Source organism: Triticum dicoccoides, chromosome 3B, assembly GCF_002162155.2.
Source record: "Triticum dicoccoides isolate Atlit2015 ecotype Zavitan chromosome 3B, WEW_v2.0, whole genome shotgun sequence".
NCBI lineage: Eukaryota > Viridiplantae > Streptophyta > Magnoliopsida > Poales > Poaceae > Triticum > Triticum dicoccoides.
The window spans coordinates 831,751,156-831,774,114 of NC_041385.1; the positions used below are offsets into that span (position 1 = coordinate 831,751,156).

General features: G+C 50.8%; 2 protein-coding genes across 7 annotated transcripts; both read left to right on the forward strand.

Moving 5' to 3' along the window:
* The first annotated feature begins 236 nt into the window (after nucleotides 1-236).
* LOC119278758 (DNA mismatch repair protein MLH1-like) lies at nucleotides 237-16,557 on the forward strand. 6 transcript variants are annotated; one of them, XR_005137947.1, is made up of 12 exons: nucleotides 269-691; nucleotides 776-848; nucleotides 932-1,059; nucleotides 1,130-1,228; nucleotides 2,606-2,676; nucleotides 2,851-2,983; nucleotides 3,328-3,422; nucleotides 3,498-3,597; nucleotides 13,017-13,178; nucleotides 13,471-13,636; nucleotides 14,993-15,141; nucleotides 16,274-16,557. XR_005137947.1 is itself a non-coding variant. In XM_037560101.1 (5 exons), the coding sequence occupies exons 2-5, from the start codon at nucleotides 13,050-13,052 to the stop codon at nucleotides 16,316-16,318; spliced, it is 489 nt and encodes a 162-aa protein (XP_037415998.1). In that variant the 5' UTR covers nucleotides 12,242-12,833; nucleotides 13,017-13,049; the 3' UTR covers nucleotides 16,319-16,557. The 6 variants fall into 6 exon arrangements, 1 of the variants encoding a protein (XP_037415998.1); XR_005137948.1 differs by having other exon boundaries at nucleotides 960-1,059; XR_005137949.1 differs by lacking the exon at nucleotides 13,471-13,636 and having other exon boundaries at nucleotides 267-691.
* Nucleotides 16,558-17,262: 705 nt separating this feature from the next.
* Nucleotides 17,263-21,053, forward strand: LOC119278757 (serine/arginine repetitive matrix protein 1-like). The gene is made up of 5 exons (XM_037560100.1): nucleotides 17,263-17,531; nucleotides 17,664-17,753; nucleotides 18,804-18,914; nucleotides 19,028-19,129; nucleotides 20,758-21,053. The coding sequence occupies exons 1-5, from the start codon at nucleotides 17,290-17,292 to the stop codon at nucleotides 20,801-20,803; spliced, it is 591 nt and encodes a 196-aa protein (XP_037415997.1). The 5' UTR covers nucleotides 17,263-17,289; the 3' UTR covers nucleotides 20,804-21,053.
* Nucleotides 21,054-22,959: the final 1,906 nt, after the last annotated feature.

A 22,959-nucleotide genomic window follows, 5' to 3' on the forward strand; every position in this document is an offset into this window, starting at 1 on the left:
GTCGACGACCCGTCGCCGCGCGGCGGGGACGGGGGCGGGGCCCCGCCCCGCATCGGTGGTGAACCGCATCGCCGCGGGGCAGGTGATCCAGCGGCCGTCGTCGGCGGTGAAGGAGCTCGTCGAGAAAAGCATCGATGCCGGCGCCTCCACCGTCTCCGTCACCGAAGGATGGCGGCCTCAAGCTCATCCAGGTCACCGACGACGGCCACGGCATCCGAGTACGCTCGCCCGCTCGCTTCCTAAATAAACCCTAAACCCGAAACCAATTCCCCATCCCCACAACCCTTGGTGCGCCAAAATCCTTCAAATGTCCACGCCCTTGGTGTTAATCGTGATTGCTATTGATTGCGAGCTGTTAATCCTTAGTGCGTACAGGGTCATGTGGAGGCGAATGATTGGGAATTTTGGTCTTGGTGATTTTCTACACTGGATCTGTCTGATTGTTCCGACTCAGGCAGTAAAATACTGCATAGGGGCTGCTATGCCATGGGCAAATGAGGGCACACCTATATTAACAGGCCATTTGAGATTGTTAGTGCTGATTGCCTTTAGGTATCATGTAGTTGTCTGCATATGAGGACCTACAAACAATAAAGTCCATGGGGTTCAGAAGGGAGGCTTTGGCCAGTTTGACTTATGTTGGCCATGTTACCGTGACAACAATAACAGAAGGCCAATTGCATGGCTACAGGTCAGTCCATGAGCAACTTCAAATCTTTCTGCTTGACTCTAGAGTAGTTTGTTAATGATTGTTTTTATCATGTTTTCTTGTCAGAGTTTCTTATAGGGATGGAGTAATGGAGAATGACCCGAAGCCCTGTTCTGCGGTTAAAGGAACTCAAGTCATGGTGAGTTTGCAACTTTGCATAGTACTATTGCTCTATTGGCTATGCATTGCGATTTTTACAAGAAAAAAAATCTTAATATGCAGGTTGAAAATTTATTTTACAATATGGTAGGAAAACACTGCAGAACTCCAGCGATGACTATCCAAAGATAGTGGACTTCATCAGTCGGTTTACGGTCCATCACATCAATGTGAACTTCTCTTGCAGAAAGGTAAATATACCAGTCTTTTGTGAATTCGTGAGTTTTAAGAAGGTGATATTTGCCTCCTCCTCTGTCACAGCATGGAGTCAATAGAGCAGATGTTCACAGTGGGAGCATGTCTTCAAGGCTAGATGCTATTAGGAATGTCTATGGGGCTTCGGTTGTTCGCGATCTGGTGGTAATACATGTTTCAGATGAGATGCTGTAGATGAAATATTCAAGATGGATGGTTTCATCTCAAATGCAAATTATGTGGCAAAAATAACTACTATGATTCTTTTCATAAATGGTATACAAATTACAAGGCACTAGTAAATTTTTAGAGCCTTTTCCTCCATAAGTAAATTCTGTTGATTTCATATGCACTAAAATGTACTGCGATGTCCATGTAGATACACATGTTCAGAACTTCAGATGCTATGTACTCTGATCAGAGTAATCTGGCCGCATCTTGTTCATATATTTTCGATGAACAAGGGGATATCTTTTAAAGAATAATTTTGTAATACCAACAATGTTTTAAATGATGCATCCACTGTGATTGAACTGTTATGTATTTTCTGTCAGTGAATTAGTAAAGTATAGTTTCTCTATTATCATGGCTGTGCCTAGTTTGCTTTATCCCATAACTGTCCATATCTCCTCTTCAGATAGACTTGTAGACTGCACTTCTTTGAAAAGGGCTACTGAATTTGTGTAATCTGCAATACTGCCTCAAGCATCCAAACCCTTCATATACTATTGAGAAAAAAAATTAAAGATGCTATTGAGGAAAAACTGATGAACTGTAATAACACAAGGATATTCCAAACTCAGGTTATTCAATTGTTTAATTTACACTTACACAAACCCAAAGATAGTTTTTTGTTGTTGTGTCTCATCACAGTTGATATGGTGCGGCAATTGCCAGAGATCAATTGTTAAGTGTTCATATGGTTGCTTCTCTCTATCTTTGGAGACAGTATATCTTCCAAAGCTACTACCAGTTGCATAGTGCATCAATTTTCAAATATACACAAACACTTGCAGAAAGTCATGCTGAAATTCGTGTGTTGTCATTTTCTCAAAACTTGCTCTCTTGGAAAATTGACATTACTAGATGATCCTTGCTGGAATAGTCAAGACTAGATTTAGAGTCAAGTCTCACCTTGTACTCATACTATGGCACGTCTATGGTCAAATGGTGTACATTTGCTCCTTCCGAGTAGATTGTTATAATCTTTGGCTCTTTGAATGTTTAAACTTTAAAGTGCAGTATATTACAAAGATCCATCTGGGTTTCTAGTTCTACATTTGGCCAAGCACATCTTGTAGTTTAATAGTTGATGGATGTGCTAGTATAGCTAATTTGTAGACGTGCCTGTTTGCGGAAGCAACTTACCCCCGTATTCTCTGGAATAAACAGTCCAACAACTTATGGCATGCAAATATAAATAAATATAATTTGCAGATAAACTTTAGCTATATCAGTTATGAAAACTATGTGCATGTGTATTTTGTGTTTTGATGTGAACTTTTGCGCACGTCAGTGATGCTTGTTCCATGTGCATTGCAGGCACTAACCTCCAGCGCTTACTCAAGCTAACACACTAAAGGATATGGGTACCGAGGTCAGCACCCCTACTGGTACGTACGTAGCATATATCATATCCATATTTCAAGCTAAAATGTTTTCTAAGTATACTGCTACAGCACATTAGTTAACTGTGTATTACTATTGAGATATCTAGTAAAGGGCGTGTGAAACCACCACCTCCCGTTCCAGCGAATAATCTTTACTATAATTATATCATGCTGTAGGAGAAAAATCTCAAAAGGTTCCTGTGAGCCAAATGGTCAGAACTGATCCACGCGATCCATCTGGAAGGTTGCACACCTATTGGCAAGGTCAATCTTCAAATCTAGAAAAGAAATCTGACCTTGTTTCAGTAAGGTATGATCTTCATTACCAAGTTGACAGCGTTCACCATTTTCTGTATTGTTTATGCTGTCTGATTTGTTCATCTGTTTGTGATCACTGAATATTTTCTGCATGCCCATCAAATTGTGCATTGAATACCTGTTGTTTGCCTTTCCTCATGTTTGGCTTTAATGATTCATGCTGTTTACAACTTTACATGCTACAAATCTATAACTCTAGTTAAGTTGTGAGTGCTGGACGTTTTTCTACATTGGTTGCCAATTCACGAGTTCTATTTGAAGAAGGGAGTACAGTGGTTCAATAATTTTTTTACTGTGGCTGATTCTTTTTCTTCTATTTGTATATGGTTCCCCAAGAAATGTTGTAAGATCAAGGAGAAATCCAAAAGATGCTGGTGATTTGTCCAGTCGCCATGAGCTTCTTACAGAAATAGATCCTAACTTACATCCCGGTAAGCTCATCTTAACCTGTGGTGTCTGAATCTGTCTCCATTTTGGTAGACTGATGATTTATGTATTTCTGCTAGGCCTTTTTGATATTTTTAAGAATTGCACACTTATGTTGGAGTTGCCAATGAAGTTTTAGCTTTGATACAGCACAATGCCCTCTTATACCTTGTCAACGTGGTAAATGTTCGGTAAACTCTATACATTGCATTGATGACTAGTCTTACTCTTCTATGCCCATACCTGTACATCTCTTATGTAAGCTAGATTTTTATCTTTCTAATATCTGACATATTTCTTTGAAGGTAATCGGTACCCCAGTTACATGTACATATTTGCAAATGCATGCGCGCACAAACAATATTGCTTGGACACACCACCATCAAGCTGCTACCCATTCATATCACATACAGTTGAACACCTCCAACTACTAAATAATAGGAACCTTGTCGGGGGTCTAGGCTCAGGGATACAAGACGACATTTTAAAACATCGGGCAAGCTGGGCGCCCACATGGCCGGCTGGGCGTAGTCGGCAGCTGGCTGGGTCAGCGCCCGTCCTATCCATCCGTCCCAACAACAGGGCGAGGCGACCCCCACGTCGTGGAGAGTGTGGCTACAATGCTGTTGGTACTGCTGACCGAGGTGACCAACTCCCGGATGGCCCTACACTGTAGACGCATCGCGTCAACCACTCCGTGACGCCACGACCTATGCGCCACAGTGACAAGCAACCGGCGGGCCCTGCATTCGGTAGGCCCCACGACCAATAGTACCCTGTAGCCAGTGGGCCCCACCGAAGGCTAGAGACGCCGGCAGCCAGGTCCCGCCCCTCTCTCAGATATTTTGTAACCTGGGAGGCCCAAGTATAAGACTTCCCAGGAGCCCCGCCAGGAGGGGGTCGGCTCATTCTTACCACCACACTCACACCCACAAGGCAGAGAGCAGAGCTAGAGCCCTCTCCTTCGTCCACCCAAACAGCTCCAGGAGCAACCGTCTATTCCTTGTGATCTCCATAGTGATCCTTGCAGGACTACGGGTATTACCTCCCTCAGAGGGCCTTGAACCTGAGTACATCTCTGTGTTCGCAGTGCTCGTGCCTAATCTCGCATCCAAACGCCACCGACACTCATCGGCCCCAACCACCCTCGATAAGCCATCCCATGGCATCTGCCGTGAGAACACCACAACAGTTGGCGCCTAGCGTGGGGCCTGACACGGCGCCGGTCGGAGTCATGTTTCGGACAAGACTCACTCCCTCCGGCGAGCGCATCACGCATGACCTAGTCAACCGGCTTGGTGCGTTCGACGGTGCTGGCGACGATGCAGTGAGCTTCGCAGACGCCGCCTCCCCCTCAAGCAGCTCCATCATCCCCTGTAGCGAGCTCCGCGTCTATGTTTCTCTCGTCCCAGACGAGTACCCTAGCGGGGTGCTCACCTTCGCCGACCCGCCGCTCCCCGGCGTCTCTGGCGATGTCACGGGTCTCTGCACTCAGGTGGAGGGCTGACCACCTGCTCTAGCCACAACACCGACTTCAGCAAGGACCTAGGCGCAGCGACTGTGGCCCGCGCCAACCGGGTGAACCCGCTGCACGCGGCGGTTTAGAACCTGCGCATACCCATCGTGCCCAACGCCGACCCCGCTGCTGCCGCGACCGAGCTTGAGGAGGCACACGTGGCCTGCTCGACGGGGCCACGGAGCTTGCCGCCATGTAGCGTCGTATGGAGTCCGCGCGGCGCAAGTACACCACCACCCATGGCTTCGATTCGGCTTCTGACGGGCGCAGCCGGCTCGGGGAGGTGCAGCGTCGCGGCGGGGCCCTTGGCCAGATGCTGGGCATGAACCGGCCCACCTACAACACCCCTGTCATCCGTGGCCAAACTAGGAAGGCCTGGAGGGCGAAGGGCTGCAGCAGCAGCGCGTCCACGACCTCATTGCTATTGTGGACCAACAACATGCACAATGGGATCCGCTCCAGCCGTTTGCCTTCGGCTCGGAATCCCCTCGCCTTGGATGGACAACCGGCAGCCGATCGGGGGTCCTAGGCCCACGCAAGAGGCATCTTCCCTGCACGACAGCAGCCATGGGAGACGGTTGCAAGGCAGTCGGGGTAGACGCAACTGCGACCAAGCGACTGTCAATAGCCGGGTGGACGTGCCGGTTGGTGGGGCTTGCCACTAGCCAGCCCGACAACCCACGCCCGCGCGGCGGGACCGGCCGGCCTTCGTGGGGCCGGTTGCACGCCCTGCGGTCATCGACCGATTGGGGCCTCGCGCACCCCATGATGAGCATGATGCCCGCTACCGCATTGAGCAGTTGGGGCGCTCCCTCGCCCTAAAGGAGGAAAGCACTGTCGGTCTGGCCTGCTTCGGGCCGCGCATCTGCGAGGGACCTTTTCCAAAGGGTTTCACGCTAGCTCGCGATGCCGCCAAGTACAACGGGTTCACCAAGCTGGAGGATTGGCTGAGCGACTACACCACAGGCGTTGGCATTGCTGGCGGCAACAAGCGTATGGCAGTGCGCTACGCACCCCTCATGCTGCTTGGCTCGGTCCGGGCGTGGCTGAACAGCCTGCCGGCCAACAACATCAACGTCAGGCTCGACTTTGAGGAGGTGTTCGTGCGCAACTTCACCGGCATGTACAAGTGCCCCCGGTCGCCCCAGCTAGCTCTCTTAATGTCCAGGAGAAGGACGAGTCCCTCCGCGACTATCTCACGCGGTGGACGGAGCTACACAACTCCCTCTAGGGGGTCCACGAGGTACATGTGATCCAGTACTTCACCGAGGGGTGTCGAGAGGCATGCTCAAACACAAGCTCATGCGCTCAGAGACGGCGACCATGGCGGATCTCATGGCCATGGAGGACAAGTACGCTGCCGCCGACTCCGTGATGCGAGTGCAGATCCGGCTTGACGTAGCCGACAAGGCTATCCAGGGCCAGCCGGCTAAGCCCTGACCGGCTGGAGACGGCGGCTCCGGCTCCTCGAGGCGGCAACAGAACGACAACAACAAGCGGAAGGGCGAGCAGCCGAAAAACCGCTGCACCAACCGTCAAGTCGCAACGTCGAGGAGGAGCAATCGGTCGAACATGCCGGCAGCCGGCGCTAGCGAACCGGCGGGAAGCAGTGGCAGCCCAAGCTCACTTTCAAGCAGATGCTCGATGCGCCATGCAAACACCACAGCGGTGTGAAGCCGTCCACCCACACCACTTGCCAGTGCAGTTGGACCTTCCGCCTTCGCAGCCGGCAACGGCGGCGTCCGCGACGAGTACGGTGGCGTACTTGTCCAGCCGGATGTGGGCACCCGCCTCGACAGCAAATAGGAAGCAAACTCATCGGCTTCCTCCATGAGAATCGAGATATCTTTGCATGGTCCCCCAAAGACATGCTAGGTGTCCCGAGGGAGTTCGCCAAGTACCACCTCGACGTCCTGCCGGATGCCAAGCCGGTCCGGCAACCGCTCCGCCGCTTTTCCGAGGAGAAGCGAAGAACCATTGATGAAGAAATCGCCTGGCTGCTCGTAGCCGGCTTCATCATGGAAGTGTTTCACGCAGAGTGGCTGGCCAACCCAGTCCTGGTGTTGAAGAATGGGACTTAGCGCATGTGTATTGACTACACCAGCCTGAACAAGGCCTGCCCCAAGGATCCTTTTGCTCTGCCATGTACCGATCAAGTCATCGATTCCACGGCTGGCTGTGAGCTCCTGTCTTTTTTGGACGCCTACTCAGGCTATCACTAGATAAAGCTGAGCCCGACCGACCAGCTCAAGACATCCTTCATCACCCCGTTCGGGTGTATTCCTACATCACCATGTCTTTTGGCCTGAAGAATGCATGCGCCACTTTCCAGCGCTGCATGCAGAAGTGCCTTCTCTCGCAGATTGGCCGCAACATGCATGTGTACGTCGACGACATCATGGTCAAGACCAAGCAACACCTCACCCTCTTGGACAATCTCAATGAGACGTTCGTGAATCTGCACAAGTTCTAGATCAAGATGAACCCGGAGAAGTGCGTGTTCGGCGTGCCAGCCGGCCAACTCATCGATTTCCTTGTCGCGGAGCATGGGATCGAGGCCAATCCCGAGAAGATCAAGGCCATCGAGCGGATGCACAAGCCAGCTCGCCTGGGAGACATCTAGAAGTTCATCGGCTGCCTGGCGTCCCTTAGCCGGTTCGTCAACCGGCTGGGGGAGAGGGCCCTGCCCCTGTACCAGCTGATAAAAAAGACAACCGAGTTCGAATGGATGCCGCAGGCGGACGTGGCCTTCCGCGACCTCAAGCACATGCTCTCCACCGCACCCATCTTGGCTGCGCCGGCTGAGAAGGAACCATGCTAATGTACATCGCCGCCACCACTCGCGTGGTTAGTGTGGTGTTGGTGGTGGAGCGCCTTGAGGAGGGCAAGGTGCAGCCGATCCAGCGGCATGTGTAGTACCCGAGCGAGGTGCTCTCCCTCTCCAAGCAGAACTACCCCCACTACTAGAAGATGTGCTATGACGTGTACCTGACAGCTAAGAAGCTGAAGCGGTAATTCCAGGAGCACTCCATCACAGTGGTGAGCACGCCCCCCTCTCGAAGATCATCGACAACCAGGATGCCACTGGCCGGGTTGCCAAGTGGGTCATCGAGCTGGCTGCCTACACCATCCTCTACGAGCCCTGGATGGCTATAGTCGTAGGCGCCGGCAGATTTCCTCGTCGACTGGGCGGAAACCCAGTCACTTCCGCCGCCTCCCGACTCCACGCATTGGCGGATGCATTTCGACGGCTCGAAGATGCTTTTGGCTTGGGTGCTGGCATCGTCCTCTCCTGCCCCAAGGGTGACCGGCTGAGGTACGCGCTGCAGATCCACTTCGCCGCGTCTAACAATGTGGCGGAGCACGAGGCCCTCATCCACGGCCTCCGGCCTGCCAAGGGACCGGCATCCGGCGCATTCTCTGCTTCGGGGATTTTGACCTGGTGGTGCAGCAGGCCTCCTGCGAGTAGGACACCAACATGGCCAACCACCGTTTTCTGGCCCAACAGATTTGCGGCGGTTTCGAGGGCTGCGAGTTCCATCACGTCCCTCGAGTTGACAACGAGGCGCCAGACACACTGGCCAAGATCAGCTCCACCCAGCAGGCCATCCCAGCCGGCGTCTCCCTCGAGCATCTGCACAAGCCTTCCATGAAGCCCTCCCCCGGACTCCGAATCCATCTTTGGCCCGGCAGACTCGAGGGCTGTCGGCTCCAACCCCGGGGCTGCTGTCTTGGCGCTCCCGGGGGTTGCCGGCTCCGGCCCAGCGGCTCTTGGCCCTGCCGGCCCCGTCGAGGCGGCCATCCTGATGGTAGAGGCGCCCTCTTGGGCGCAGCCAATCCTCGCTTACCTCGTGAGTGGTGAGCTTCCCTCAGACGAGGTCGTGACCCGACAGATCCAATGTCGCGCTCCAGCCTACACCATCATCGACCGTGAGTTTGTCAAACGCAGCATGTCTGGCGTGTTCCAGCGCTGCGTCGAGCAGAACAAGGGGCGTCGGCTCCTGGAAGACATCGACCAGGGGGAATGTGGCCACCACGCTTCCTCAGGAGCCATCGTGACCAAGGCTTTCCACCACGACTTCTATTGGCCAACTGCTCTGGAGAATGCCAAATAGCTGGCCCTCAAGTGCAACAGCTGCCAGCGCTTAAGCATGCGGAGCCACTAGCCGGCTGCGGCTCTCAAGACCATCCCCATCACGTGGCCCTTCGCCGTCTAGGGCCTCGACGTGGTGGGTCCATTCAAGACCGCTCGAGGCGGCATGACGCACCTGCTGGTCGCTGTCGACAAGTTCACCAAGTGGATCGAGGCCAAGCTGATCAAAAAAACTCGACGGCCCCACGACCGTCATGCTCATCAAAGACATCCCTCTCCGCTGTGGCATCCCCACAACATCATCATAGACAACGGCACCAACTTTGCCAAGGGCTATCTCGCTTTCTTCTGCGCCGACCATGGCTGGACCTAGCATCCGTTGCTCACCCACAATCGAATGGCCAGGCGGAAAGGGCAAACGGCCGATCCTAGCAAAAACGTACCGCATGCACCGGGAAGTTCCGGCAGGCGGGCTGCTTGCCCCAGAACTAGTCGTCCACCTTGTGCTTGGCGTTGGTGATTTTGTTAATGCGGTGGGCGATCTGGGCTGGCTGTAGCTGTAAGGTTGACGACCGGGAGCTAGCAGGGATCACGCCGGCCGCTCTGGTTGCACATTCGGTGTGGCCGGCGTTGCAGAGGCTGCACCCGGTGACCGATGAATGTTGCAATAAAATCCGTCACGACGAGGTGCTCCTGGTCCAGCATCTGCTTCTATGCTTCAACCGCTTGCAGATGGCGTTTACCACCTGACTCGTCTGCTTCAGATCGTGGCCCCAGTTCTACCTCGCAACCGGCGGGGCCTTGTTGAAGAAGGGCAGGTTGATGCCGTCGGCGGCCGGGTCGACATTCTTCACGTAGAAAAAAGTTCGCTGCCATTTCTTGGCCAACTCGACTAGGGGCAGCTTCAGGAAGCTGCCAGTCGGCCGGACGTAGACGAGGGCTGCCCCGCAGGCGGTCATCACGCCGCCAACCGTCTGGGGCGGGAGGAAGAACAGCCAGCCCCAAAGGTTCGTCGACGGCAAGACGCCAAGGTACCGCTCACAGAAGGTCACAAATGCGGCGAGCTGCAGGATGGAGTTAGCGCTGAGGTGATGCGGCTGCAACCCGAAGAAGGTGAGGAAGGGCCGTAAGAAGGGTCTCGCGGGGAGGCCGAAGCCGCGGAAGAAGTGTGTGGCAAACACCACGTGCTCGCCTTCCCGTGGCTCTGGAACGATCTCACTCTCGGCGGCGTGGGCGGCCACCCTCTCTGCCGGTGGGATCTTTCGCGCCTGGCGCAACTCTGTATGTCGTCCTTGGTGGCCACCAAGCCTTCCCACAAGCCTTTCGGTCCCGCCATGTTCATATGGGGCAGGGACGCCAGCGCGGATGCGGATCGAAGGCGCGGCGGAGACCTCCGAAGTTACCCAGTGGGACGCGTGCGCACGGCGGAACGGCGACGGGGACGAGTGGCGCGGCGATGAAGCTCTGCGGGCGTGCACAAGGAAGAAGACGAAGCGAGGGGGTCAGAGCGTGTTGTGGCAGAGTGGAGAGTGCCTCGGCCGCTCGCCCTCCCCCTCCATTTAAAACCCGAGGGGGACATGGGGTAGTGAGATCGTTTGCACCCAATATCCCCACTACCCTACGATACGCGGGTGCATTAATGCACGGCGGAAGCGTAACCTTTGGGGCTGGCCACAATGGATCCAATGCGAGGGCCAAGGCTGCGGCATGGTGGACGTGGCCTGCGGAGGCGTCCTGTCGCGTGTGGCCTGGCAGGGCTAGGCCCTTCGCTAAGCTGCACGTGGCACACCACTGGCCTGCGGCGTGCGCCGGTCGTCATGTTGGCTGGGCGTTAACCGGCTAGGCTGCTAGCTTGAGGCTGACGCGGGCTAGCGTCGTGCCACGTGCAACCCAGCGACGCCTGTTCGTGGCGCTTGGCCAGCCTTCTGCTGGGAAGCTGTCGCCAGCTAGGCCAGCGCTCCCCAAGATCTACGAACTGCCTTCTACAACTCGCCTTTTGGGGGAAACCTGTGGAGGCCCTTCGCCCAAGGGCACAGGACCTCAACAACTTCGGGGACTACTGTCGGGGGGATGACCCCCCGGGTAGGCTCAGAGATACAAGACAACATTTTAAAACATCGGGTCGGCTCGACGCCCTCATGGCCGTCTGGGCGCGTTCCCTGGCCGGGCTGACTGGGTCAGCGCCCTTCCCATCCATCCGTGCCAGCAACACGGCGAGGTGACCCCCACATCGTGGAGAGCGTGGCTATAGTGCCGCCGTTATTGCTGACCGAGGCGACCAACTCCCGGACTGCGCGGCACTATAGACGCATCGCGTCAACCACTCCGTGACGCCACGACCTATGCGCCACAGTGACAAGCAACCGGCGGGCCCTGCATTCGGCAGGCCCCACGACCAATAGTACCCTGTAGCTAGTGGGCCCCACCGAAGGCTAGAGACGCCGGCAGCCAGGTCCCGCCCCTCTCTCAGATATTTTGTAACCTGGGAGGCCCAAGAATAAGACTTCCCAGGAGCCCCCTCCCCAGGAGGGGGTCGGCTCATTCTTACCACCACACTCGCACCCACAAAGGCAGAGAGCAGAGCTAGAGCCCTCTCCTTCGTCCACCCAAACAGCTCCAGGAGCAACCGTGTATTCCTTGTGATCTCCATAGTGATCCTTGCAGGACTACGGGTATTACCTCCCTCGGAGGGCCTTGAACCTGAGTACATCTCTGTTCACAGTGCTCGTGCCTAATCTCGCATTCGGATGCCACCGGCGCTCATCGGCCCCAACCACCCTCGATAAGTCATCCCATGGCATCTGTGAGAACACCATGACTGTTGGTGCCCACCGAGGGGCCTGACGTGGCGCCGGCCAGAGTCACGTTCTGGATGAGACCCTTCACTCCCTCCAGCGACTGCATAGCGCACGGCCTAGTCAGCAGTCTCGATGCGTTCGACGGTGCTGACGATGATGCAGGGCGCTTCGCGGACGCCGCCTCCCCCGCAAGCGGCTCCATTGTCCCCTTTGGCGAGCTCCGCGTCTATGTCGCTCTCGTCCCCTACAAGTACCCTAGCAGGTGCTCACCTTCGCCGACCCGCCGCTCCCAAGCGGCTGCGGCGTCTCCGATGACGTCATGGACCTCTGCACTCGCGTGGATGTGCTGACCACCGGCTCCAGCCGCAACTGCCGCGGCCGCGCCAGCCGGGTGAACCCGTGCGGTTTAGAACCTGCGCACTCCCATCGTGCCCAACACTGACCCCGCTGCTGCCGCGGCCGAGCTTGAGGAGGCACGCGTGCGCCTGCTCGACGGAGCCACGGAGCTTTCCGTCGGTACCGCTGACCGAGGCGACCAACTCCCAGATGTCCCGACACTTTAGACGCATTGCGTCAACCACTCCGTGACGCCATGACCTACGCGCCACAGTGACAAGCAGCCGGCGGGACCCACAGCCAGTAGTACCCCGCAGCTGGCAGGCCCCACTGGAGGCCAGAGGCGCTGGCAGCCGGGGCCAGCCCCTCTCTCTCATATATTTTGTAACATGGGAGGCCCAAGTATAAGACCTCCCAGGAGCCCCATGGCATCTGCCATGAGAACACCACGACACACCTCTTCCAAATATTGCATTGTTTTCTTTTCTGTACAATGTGATATTGATGATTCAGCAAAGAACTCATGTACCAGCAATCCTTGTGCCGTTTTGGGAACTTCAATGCTATACAGCTCAGTGAACCAGCTCCGCTTCTGGAGTTGCTGACAATGGCACTGAAAGATGACAAATCAATGAGTGATGTAAACTAGAAGGACAAACTAGAAATTGCAGAAGCAAGCTATTTTCTTAATTCCTCGAGTCTTAGTTGATCTTGTAGGTGATAGAGCAGATGTAAGTTTTTTATTTTTCCACCTGCATATTGTTTTTGTTTCTTGATTCTTGTGCTACGGCAGTATGTCTCGATCGTTTAATTCCTGTAGCATCGCTTTGTTGATGAAGATAGTACTTGTTTGCAGGTGAACACTGAGATACTGAAAGAAAATGCTGAGATGATTAATGAGTACTTCTCTATTCACATCGATCAAGATGGCAACCTGGCCAGACTTCCTGTTGTACTTGATCAGTACACCCCTGATATGGATCGCCTTCCAGAGTTCATGTTGACTCTAGTAAATGATGTAGGTTTCCTTTTATTATGCTATCACGTTCATTACATATGGTATTTTAAATTTGGTCATGATATTTGATTATCCATTCCCATGCTGAGGCGATGTCAAGTAGGTTTTCAGGCTTATACCATGTTCAAATTTTAATTTTGGCGTTTCATGTAGACATGGCAGCTAGCTGTCCGGAAGTAACTTCTGTTTCTTATTTTATATTTTAAGTTGTTTCGGAATTTCATTTCCGGGAGTTGCTGCTTGATGACATATTGCAAACTGTCAGTTCTGAATTTTAGTAATTACCAAATAGATTTCCTGGGACGTTGAGAAAGAGTGCTTCAGAACGGCAGCAGCTGCTATTGGAAACTTCTATGCACTTCATCCTCCCATCGTTCCAAATCCATCTGGCAAAGGCATTCAGTTACAAAAGAAAAATAAAGATTGCATGGAAACTGCTGAACAGGCTGTTAGTACAGGTGAGCTTGTTGGGTATCCGTGTCCTATAGTTATATACCGTTAAAGTGCACAAAGAACATATATGCTTAGTGTTACACCCTAGTAGTTAACTGAATCTGTAGTTTCTGCCACTTTACTACCCATTAACACAGAGATAACATGACACTAAAATCGACATACTAAAGAAATATCCATTACAGATGATGCTACAGTAGTTTTTTTTTTCTCTCGAGGTGTTTCTTTTCATTGAAAAGGTGGGAAGTCAGTTACAGGCGTCCTAGGACGTTCGAAATACAGTACAGCAGTGCACATCCCATGAAGGGGGCAGCACCATTCTGAGCCCAGTTGCCCCAGCCTTTGCCCAGAAGCAGACTTCTTCCTCCTTGATCCTATCAACTAGCATGTCAATGGACGGCATCGCATTCTTGAAGACGCAGCTGTTCCTATACTTCCAGACCATCCAAGCCACAAGTAGCACGACAGATTGCAGGGCCTTGCTTTGCATGAGCGGCGTGTTTCCCTTGGCGTGCAGCCACCAGTCCATGAGGGTGGGCTCCTGATTGCGCGTCGGCGCTGGATGCGGAGCCAAGCCAGGGCCTCGTGCCAGGCTTGCCGGGCGAAGGGGCAGTTCAGCAGCAAGTGCTGGAGCGTTTCCGGTGCTTGGTCACAAATGAGGTATTGTGGGTGATGCTGCAGACCGTGGCGAGCCAGTCGATCAGCGGTCCAGGTTGGCCAGCCAGTGGAAAATTTTGACCCGAGGCGGCGGCCAACTCTTCCCGATCAGCTTCCAGGAGTAACAGTACGTTGATCCTTGGAAGGTTGCCGCGTAGCAGGATTGCACAGAGTAGGTGCCACTCGCGGACCATTTCCAGATCAGCTGGTCGGGGCGTTAGAAAGTGTGGTGCGCTGCGCATTCTGCCATAGCTGCAGGTACTGCCGATCTCGTGGGTGCCAAGGACGCCATGTATGTCGCGTGCCCAGGTGTTGCCATGAAGCCCATCCGCCACCGTTCTAGCCTTGCGCCGGCGCTTGGGGATGTAGCTGTAGAGCATGGGCATAAGCTCGCAAACGGACTGCCCATTAAGCCAATGATCCTCCCAAAATAGGGCAGTCAATCTATTCCCAATGGTCATGTAGGTAGATGCCGAAAAACAGTGCGCGCTCATTGGTGGAGAACTGAAGGTCAAGCCCTTGCCATGCACGCTTTGGGTCTGTGTGAGAGAACCAGAGCCAATGCAGCCGGTCACATCGCTCTCCGTGGCATGACAGAAAAGCATGACATCGTCGGCGTATAGTGATATCCGATGGAGCCAATTGCATTGTATTAGTCATTTAGAGTTAATTGCCATTGGGGCTAAATATACATTTCATTACAGATGAAGACGACATTGATCAAGAGCTGCTTGCGGAAGCAGAAGCCACATGGGCTCAACGTGAGTGGACCATCCAGCACGTCTTGTTTCCTTCCATTCGGCTTTTCCTCAAGCCTCCGAAGTCGATCGCGGCAGATGGGACGTTTGTTCAGGTCCTCCCCAAACGTTGGTTCAGTTCTGCTTTATGTTCGGTAGTTATATGTGCTTCAGTCTTCTACTTATGCTCTGGACTTGTAAAATCTAGATTTTCTTCTTTGAGAAAATGCAAAGACTTTGCGTTTTTTTTCATTGAAAAGAGGGGATAAAAGTTACAGGCCTCATAGGAGGTGGTTTACAGTTTGTGTTGCAATGATTTAATTGGATATCCCAGGTGTTTGGGATCACCAAGCAAAGAGCAACAGCCCCAGAGCGCTGCCTCGGCTCTCATTTTCTTGTCCAGCAAGGGGACAGAGGGTTGATCCCCGTTTGATCCCCGTCGAAGACGCAAGTGTTACGCTGTTTCCAGATCATCCACCCGTCAGCAGCGTCGTGGTTTGGGAGTCATCTCTTTGGCAGCCAGCCACCATTCGTTGAGGGAGGTTTCCTGGTCAGGTTGCCTGCATGTCATCCTCAGCCATGAGAGAGTATCATGCCAGACCTGCCTCGAGAAAGGGCAGGAAACTGCCAGGTGATGCATTGTCTCTGGTTCCTGGTCGCAAAGGACGCAGCTAGGGTGGTGTTGCAGGCTGCGGCGTTGCAATCCCTCGGCAGTCCAACACCTGTTCTGATTGGCCAGCCAGTGAAATAATTTCACTTTTGGCTATGCCCAGGTCTTCCAAATTAGCTTCGAAGCGCTGCAATTGGCGGAGAGTGGCCGGCTGGCGCGTCTCCAGTTGACATGGCAATGGTTCAGATTTTTGTCCATGGCGCGTCTCCAATGATCCATTAACTAGTAAACTGCACTCCTGTCCATGGAATGCCCAATGCTAGCACTAGAATTCCTGAAATGCATGTCTAGAAGTTATCTGTCCATGCATTACCCTTTCTTGCACAAGCATTGAAATTGCACTGCTTAGAAAGCTGCCAAGCACCAACCAAAGTAGTAGTAATAATTTCCTGAAGAATCACCAAACCACATGCATGGCTCGTTCTTCCGAGTAGGTTATCCGGATTTGTTTCGACAGCGAGTCATTAAAAGAAAAGGGGCACGACTTCAATTGCAACCACTAGAAGTTGCACAAATTACCTTTTTACAGATGATGTGTATACTGATATCGAGCTGTTTTTTAACCTGTTATTATGCAGGTTGCTTCTCTAGACAAACTCTACAAGATCTTGGAGAGATGCTAGTTGACACAGGCCGGCCATCACAAGATAGAGAAGGAAGGGAGTCTAGCGCCTTGCTGGTTCCTTCTGGGACATGTGTGTGTATAATGGTTTCACCGTCTACCGTATTCTCTAGGTAGTGTTGTAATATTTTTTTTTTTTTTGGAAGAAAGAGCAAAACTGAGCTCCAGTTCTGGATTGAAATACCAAATAAACGCCAGAATATTTTGGCTCTGCTATGCTTATGACCTGTTAGATAGACTCTGTTTGGTACATTAGAAAATGTTTTCCTTCCTCCAAATAACAGTATTGCTAAATACAGTATGTTACTATCTTTTTCGAAAGCTTGTACGAAACCAAATCGGTGAAGCCCTGATTTGATTTTTCCTCTAGAAACCAGTAAATACGAGCTTGTTTTGAATCTTCATATTAGGCGGCAGTAGATTAGTTTTGGGTCCCCTGAGTCCGGGCCGTGTTGAAGTGTGTTATTCATCATGGTATAGAAGAAAAATATTCATATCTTGAAAATAGATTATTTGTTCCATAAAAAATAATTATGGATGACAAAAAACGAAATTAAAATTAATATTAATTAAACTAAAATATTAAGAGAGGTATTTACATACTTTGAAATATATTCATGTATATGTATGGGAGAAGTATTTATATTAAAGCGAAGAGTGGAAAAGGAAAGGCTATAAAAATTTAAAACCAAAAATGATAGTACAAAGATAAAAGGAATTAAAAAAACAAGCAAGAAAGAGAAGAAGGAAGGAAAACAAAGAAAAAGCAGAGAAGCAAAGAAATGAGCAGAAAAAGAATTCAAACAGGCCGGGCCTTACCGGGCCAGCCCATCATAGATTGCAGGAGGCGTGCCCACGGCCCACGGGCAGCAGGGTTTTCGGCGGCTCCTCCTACATAGGGAGCGGCGCGAGCGGGACGCGAGGGTTTGGGGATAGCGGGACGCGCCCTCCTCCATTTCGCCGCCGACGTTAATGTTTTGGCCGCCGACGCCGACGCCGACGCCGACCTGCCCTCCCCCTTTTGGCCGCCGACGCTGCGCTCCGCTCTCCCCCTCCGACTCCCTCGCCAGCGTCTCGGCCGGTCCTGCCCCGCCACCCACATCCGTCTTGGTGAACGACGGCGGCGCCGCCGCCGCCGCCGCTGCGGTACGGACCTTCCCCCCGCCCCGACGGCGGCGTGACCCGGAGGCGCCCGCTCATCGGCAACGACAAGGGTAAGTCCGTAAGTCCTCCTCCACCTCCTCGTCCACCTCCCTCTAACTGTATTTTGATCTTCAATTCAGCAGCCTCCATGTGTCGATTTTGGGCAACCACATTAATTGTGTTTTTCTTGCTTTTGGAAGCAGGCCCCCTCCTCCAAAGAGGTCGAGAGATCCTCCGACAAGGCCACCACCCCTCCTCCTCCACTCCCGTCCCAGATTAGTTCCTCCTCGTAGGTAATGACATTCTTCCAAAGGAGTTCATCTCTTTGTCCAGCTTTCCGAATGATGGCCCTGCCGTGTTCCTAATTCTCCTTGTGGTAGCAGGGGCTGGGACAACCATTGAGGCGAAGAAGGTTGGATTCATCCTGTTCTTCATTACCCTGTCCTCCAAGGAAGGCACCAAGACGGGTTTCAAGGTGTCTTATGTTCTGTTGCATCATGTTTGATCTTGAAACTGAATTTCTAGCTTATTTCTAAAACTAAAAAAAAAATGACATGTCTTTCAGGCCTGCAAGAGGAAGGAGCGGCTCGAGCGACAGCAGGAGCAGCAGCTTGCCTTCCCCAAAGAGCAGGAAGAAAGAAACTCGTGACGTGTGTTGTTCCTCAAGGTAAAACTTTCTTTCTCTCTTCACTATCTCTATGGATTCCTGTGCTTGTATCTTTCTGTGACCTCAAGAGGTGATCCGAGGGGCTGGAATTAATTTGCTTTGAGTCGATCAGGATCGACATAATTGGTGAAGGACCTGGCATTTGTACTTTGATATACACTCTATGATGATGACTTATGTGTTGATTGCTTGTGCTGGAAGTAGTTTTATAATTCTGCAGTTGTTTGTCAGCAATGAATCGGGGTATTCTGTGAAGTGTTACCGCTTCTGAAAATTGATGAGCTGTTTACTAGTTGATGGATCAGCTCGTGTTGCGTTGCTTTGTGAAGTCAATACATTTTCACGTCGACTGATCGTGTCACATTTTGAACATGCTTAATACACGAATCATGCATCGATGCAGTGCCAGACAGAGTAGACCTTTGCATGTTTTTGTTGTCTATTTGACTTATGATTTATGACAACAGTTACCGCCGTCGTTGGCTTTTCTTTAAAGTTCAGAACTTCATATGTTGATGTTTTGAAATTATTTGTTCTCTACTATCGCTTATTGTTAGTTTGGGATGTGTAATTACGATGCCATTCTGCCTTGTAAACCTTACAAATGAGTTCATCTCTTCGTCAAGCTTCCTGAATGGTAGCCCTGCGGTGTTCCTAATTCTCCTTGTGGTAGCAGGGGCTGGGGATCACCATTGAGGCGAGTAAGGTTGGATTCATCCTGTTCATCATTACCCAGTCCTCTAGCAAAGGCACCAAGACGGGTTTCAAGGAGTCATAGCCTTAGAAGGTGAGCGGCTGTATCTGGTGTTATTGCATCTTATGTCCTGTTGCATCATGTTTGATCTTGAAACTGAATTTCTAGCTTATTTCTAAAACTGAAACAAATGACATGTCTTTCAGGCCTCCAAGAGGAAGCAGCGGCTCGAGCGACAGCAGGAGCAGCAGCTTGCCTTCCCCAAAGAGCAGGAAGAAAGAAACTCGTGACGTGTGTTGTTCCTCAAGGTAAAACTTTCTTTCTCTCTTCACTATCTCTATGGATTCCTGTGCTTGTATCTTTCTGTGACCTCAAGAGGTGATCTGAGGGGCCGGAATTAATTTGCTTTGAGTCGATCAGGATCGACATAATTGGTGAAGGACCTGGCATTTGTACTTTGATATACACTCTATGATGATGACTTATGTGTTGATTGCTTGTGCTGGAAGTAGTTTTATAATTCTGCAGTTGTTTGTCAGCAATTAATCGGGGTATTCTGTGAAGTGTTACCGCTTCTGAAAATTGATGAGCTGTTTACTAGTTGATGGATCAGCTTGTGTTGCGTTGCTTTGTGAAGTCGATACATTTTCACGTCGACTGATTGTGTCACTTTTTGAACATGCTTAATACATGAATCATAGTTTTTCTTGCCTACCCGTGTTTTGCTGTTTGATTTGCAAGATAGCCTGATAATTTGTTTACCTGTTTCACCATTGTTTTCTGTGTGTTTCTGTTGGGCTTTGTTCTTCTATTATCAGAAAGTTCTCCTTTATCATTTTTCCGCAAATTTTTCAATCGCATTAACTCTGTCAGGCTTTGTTCTTCTATTATCAGAAACTTCTCCTTTATCATTTTTCCGCAAAATTTTCAATCTCATTAACTGTGGTCGGTTCTTCCTGCCTTTGGAAGCAGGACACCATCTCCAAGGAGGTTCTTCCTGCCTCTCTACCCCCTCTCAGCGGCGGCACCGCTGCTGACGCTGCGCTATAGACCTTCCCCCCTCCGCCGCCCATGTCCCTGTCCCCCGCCCTGACTGCGGCGTGACCCGGAGGCGCCCCTCATCGGCAACGAAGTCTGTAAGTCCTCCTCCTTGTCTGCCTCCAGCTAACTGTATTGATCTTGTGATTCAAGCAGTTTCCATCTGTCAATTTTGGGTAGTAAGATCGCCAACCACATTAATTGTGTTGGTTCTTGCTTTTTGAAGCAGGTCCTCTCCTCCAAAGAGGTTGAGGAATCCTCCGAGAAGAACACCACCCCTCCTCCTCACCACCCTCTCCACTCCCTTCCCAGATCAGTTTCTCCACGTAGCAACCACTGCTCGTAGGTAATGACATTCTGCGTATTAAACCTTCCAAAGGAGTTCATCTCTTCATTCTGCTTCCTGAATGATATTCCTGCGTTCTTCCTAATTCTCCTTGTGGTAGCAGGGGTTGGGGACCACCATTGGGGCGAGAAAGGTTGGATTCATCCTATTCTTCCTTACCCAGTCCTCCAAGAAAGGCGAGCGCAACATCTCTGATGGTCTTTTTAATTCTTTTGGCTATCCTATTTTGTTTATTTGTTGCTGTGTGTACCTTACTTAACTATATGATTTTGGTCTTGATCTTGTGATGGAGCTGATTGCTGTAACTATACCCCATGCTCCAATTTTGGCTAGTAAGATGGTTGTAATCATTTCACCTGTTTCACCCTTATTTTCAATGTTAATCTATATTGAGTTCTGCACTTCTTTTCTTAGAAAGTTCACTGTATCACCCTTATTATCTGTGTTAATCTATATTTGGTTCTGCACTTCTTTTCTTAGAAAGTTCTGCTGTATCACCCTTGTTTACATTGCTTTCATCATTAGCTGATGCACACTATTTCTTTCTGTCAGATGGAACCAGCCCTTGTGGATGAAAAACTTATTCCTTGGGAGTTAAACAGGTTTAAGTTGAAAGCATTAGGTAATGGTGATGTCATTGCTCATTATCAAATCAATAAGCCTTCAGATCTCACTGCAACTGCTCAGTTATCACCGAAGGATAGGCCTCTAGTCTGTTTGGATCTAAAAGAGTCAGAAAATTTGCCTAAGATATTAATTATGAATCTGAGGCATCGTAATATTTTACGAGTTGAAGTTGTACAAAGATTGGAACTGCCGGTCTTGAACCAGAAAAACTTTGCTGTTGTTGTGGAGCCTCATAGCGATAGTATGGCTAACCAAGCTTTTCAACCTCATTTTGTTGGAAATATGCCCTAGAGGCAATAATAAAAGTATTATTATTATATTTCCTTGTTCATGATAATTGTCTTTTATTCATGCTATAACTGTATTATCCGGAAATCGTAATACACGTGTGAATACATAGACCACAGTATGTCCCTAGTGAGCCTCTAGTTGACTAGCTCGTTGTGATCAACAGATAGTCATGGTTTCCTGGCTATGGACATTGGATGTCGTTGATAACGGGATCACATCATTAGGAGAATGATGTGATGGACAAGACCCAATCCTAAGACTAGCACAAAAGATCGTGTAGTTCATTTGCTAGAGCTTTGCCAATGTCAAGTATCTCTTCCTTCGACCATGAGAGCGTGTAACTCCCGGATACCGTAGGAGTGCTTTGGGTGTATCAAATGTCACAACGTAACTGGGTGACTATAAAGGTGCACTACAGGTATCTCCGAAAGTATCTATTGTTTTATGCGGATCGAGACTGGGATTTGTCACTCCGTGTAAACGGAGAGGTATCTCTGGGCCCACTCGGTAGGACATCATCATATGCGCAATGTGATCAAGGAGTTGATCACGGGATGATGTGTTACGGAACGAGTAAAGTGACTTGCCGGTAACAAGATTGAACAAGGTATTGGATACCGACGATCGAATCTCGGGCAAGTAACATACCGATAGACAAAGGGAATTGAATACGGGATTGATTAAGTCCTTGACATCGTGGTTCATCCGATGAGATCATCGTGGAACATGTGGGAGCCATCATGGGTATCCAGATCCCGCTGTTGGTTATTGACCGGAGAACGTCTCGGTCATGTCTACATGTCTCCCGAACCCGTAGGGTCTACACACTTAAGGTTCGATGACGCTAGGGTTATAAAGGAAGTTTGTATGTGGTTACCGAATGTTGTTCGGAGTTCCGGATGAGATCCCGGACGTCACGAGGAGTTCCGGAATGGTCCGGAGGTAAAGATTTATATATGGGAAGTCCTATTTTGGCCACCGGAAAATGTTCGGGATTTTTCGGTATTGTACTGGGAAGGTTCTAGAAGGTTCCGGAGTGGGGCCCACCTGCATGGGGGGACCCACATGGACGTGGGTAGTGGGGGCAAGGCCCCACACCCCTGGTCAAGGCGCACCAAGATCCCCCCTTAGAAGGAATAAGATCATATCCCGAAGGGATAAGATCAAGATCCCTAAAAAGGGGGGATAACAATCGGTGGGGAAGGAAATAATGAGATTTCTTTCCTCCCACCTTGGCCAACGCCCCAATGGACTTGGAGGGCAAGAAACCAGCCCCTCCACCCCTATATATAGTGGGGAGGCGCATGGGAGCTATACACGAAGTTCTGGCACAGCCCTACCTCTCTTCCTACTCCTCCTCTCCCTGCTGGATTGACACGCTCCTCCACCACCACCACGCCGTTGTGCTGCTGTTGGATGGAGTCTTCCTCAACCTCTCCCTCTCTCCTTGCTGGATCAAGGCGTGGGAGACGTCACCGGGCTGTACGTGTGTTGAACGCGGAGGTGCCGTCCGTTCGGCACTAGGATCATCGGTGATTTGAATCACGACGAGTACGACTCCATCAACCCCGTTCACTTGAACGCTTCCGCTTAGCGATCTACAAGGGTATGTAGATGCACTCTCCTTCTACTCGTAGCTGGTTTCTTCATAGATAGATCTTGGTGACGCGTAGGAAAATTTTGAATTTCTGCTATGTTCCCCAACAGTGACATCATGAGCTAGGTCTATTGCGTAGATTCTTTGCACAAGTAGAACACAAAGTAGTTGTGGGCGTTGATGTTGTTCAATATGCTTACCGTTACTAGTCCAATCTTGTTTCGACGGTATTGTGGGAT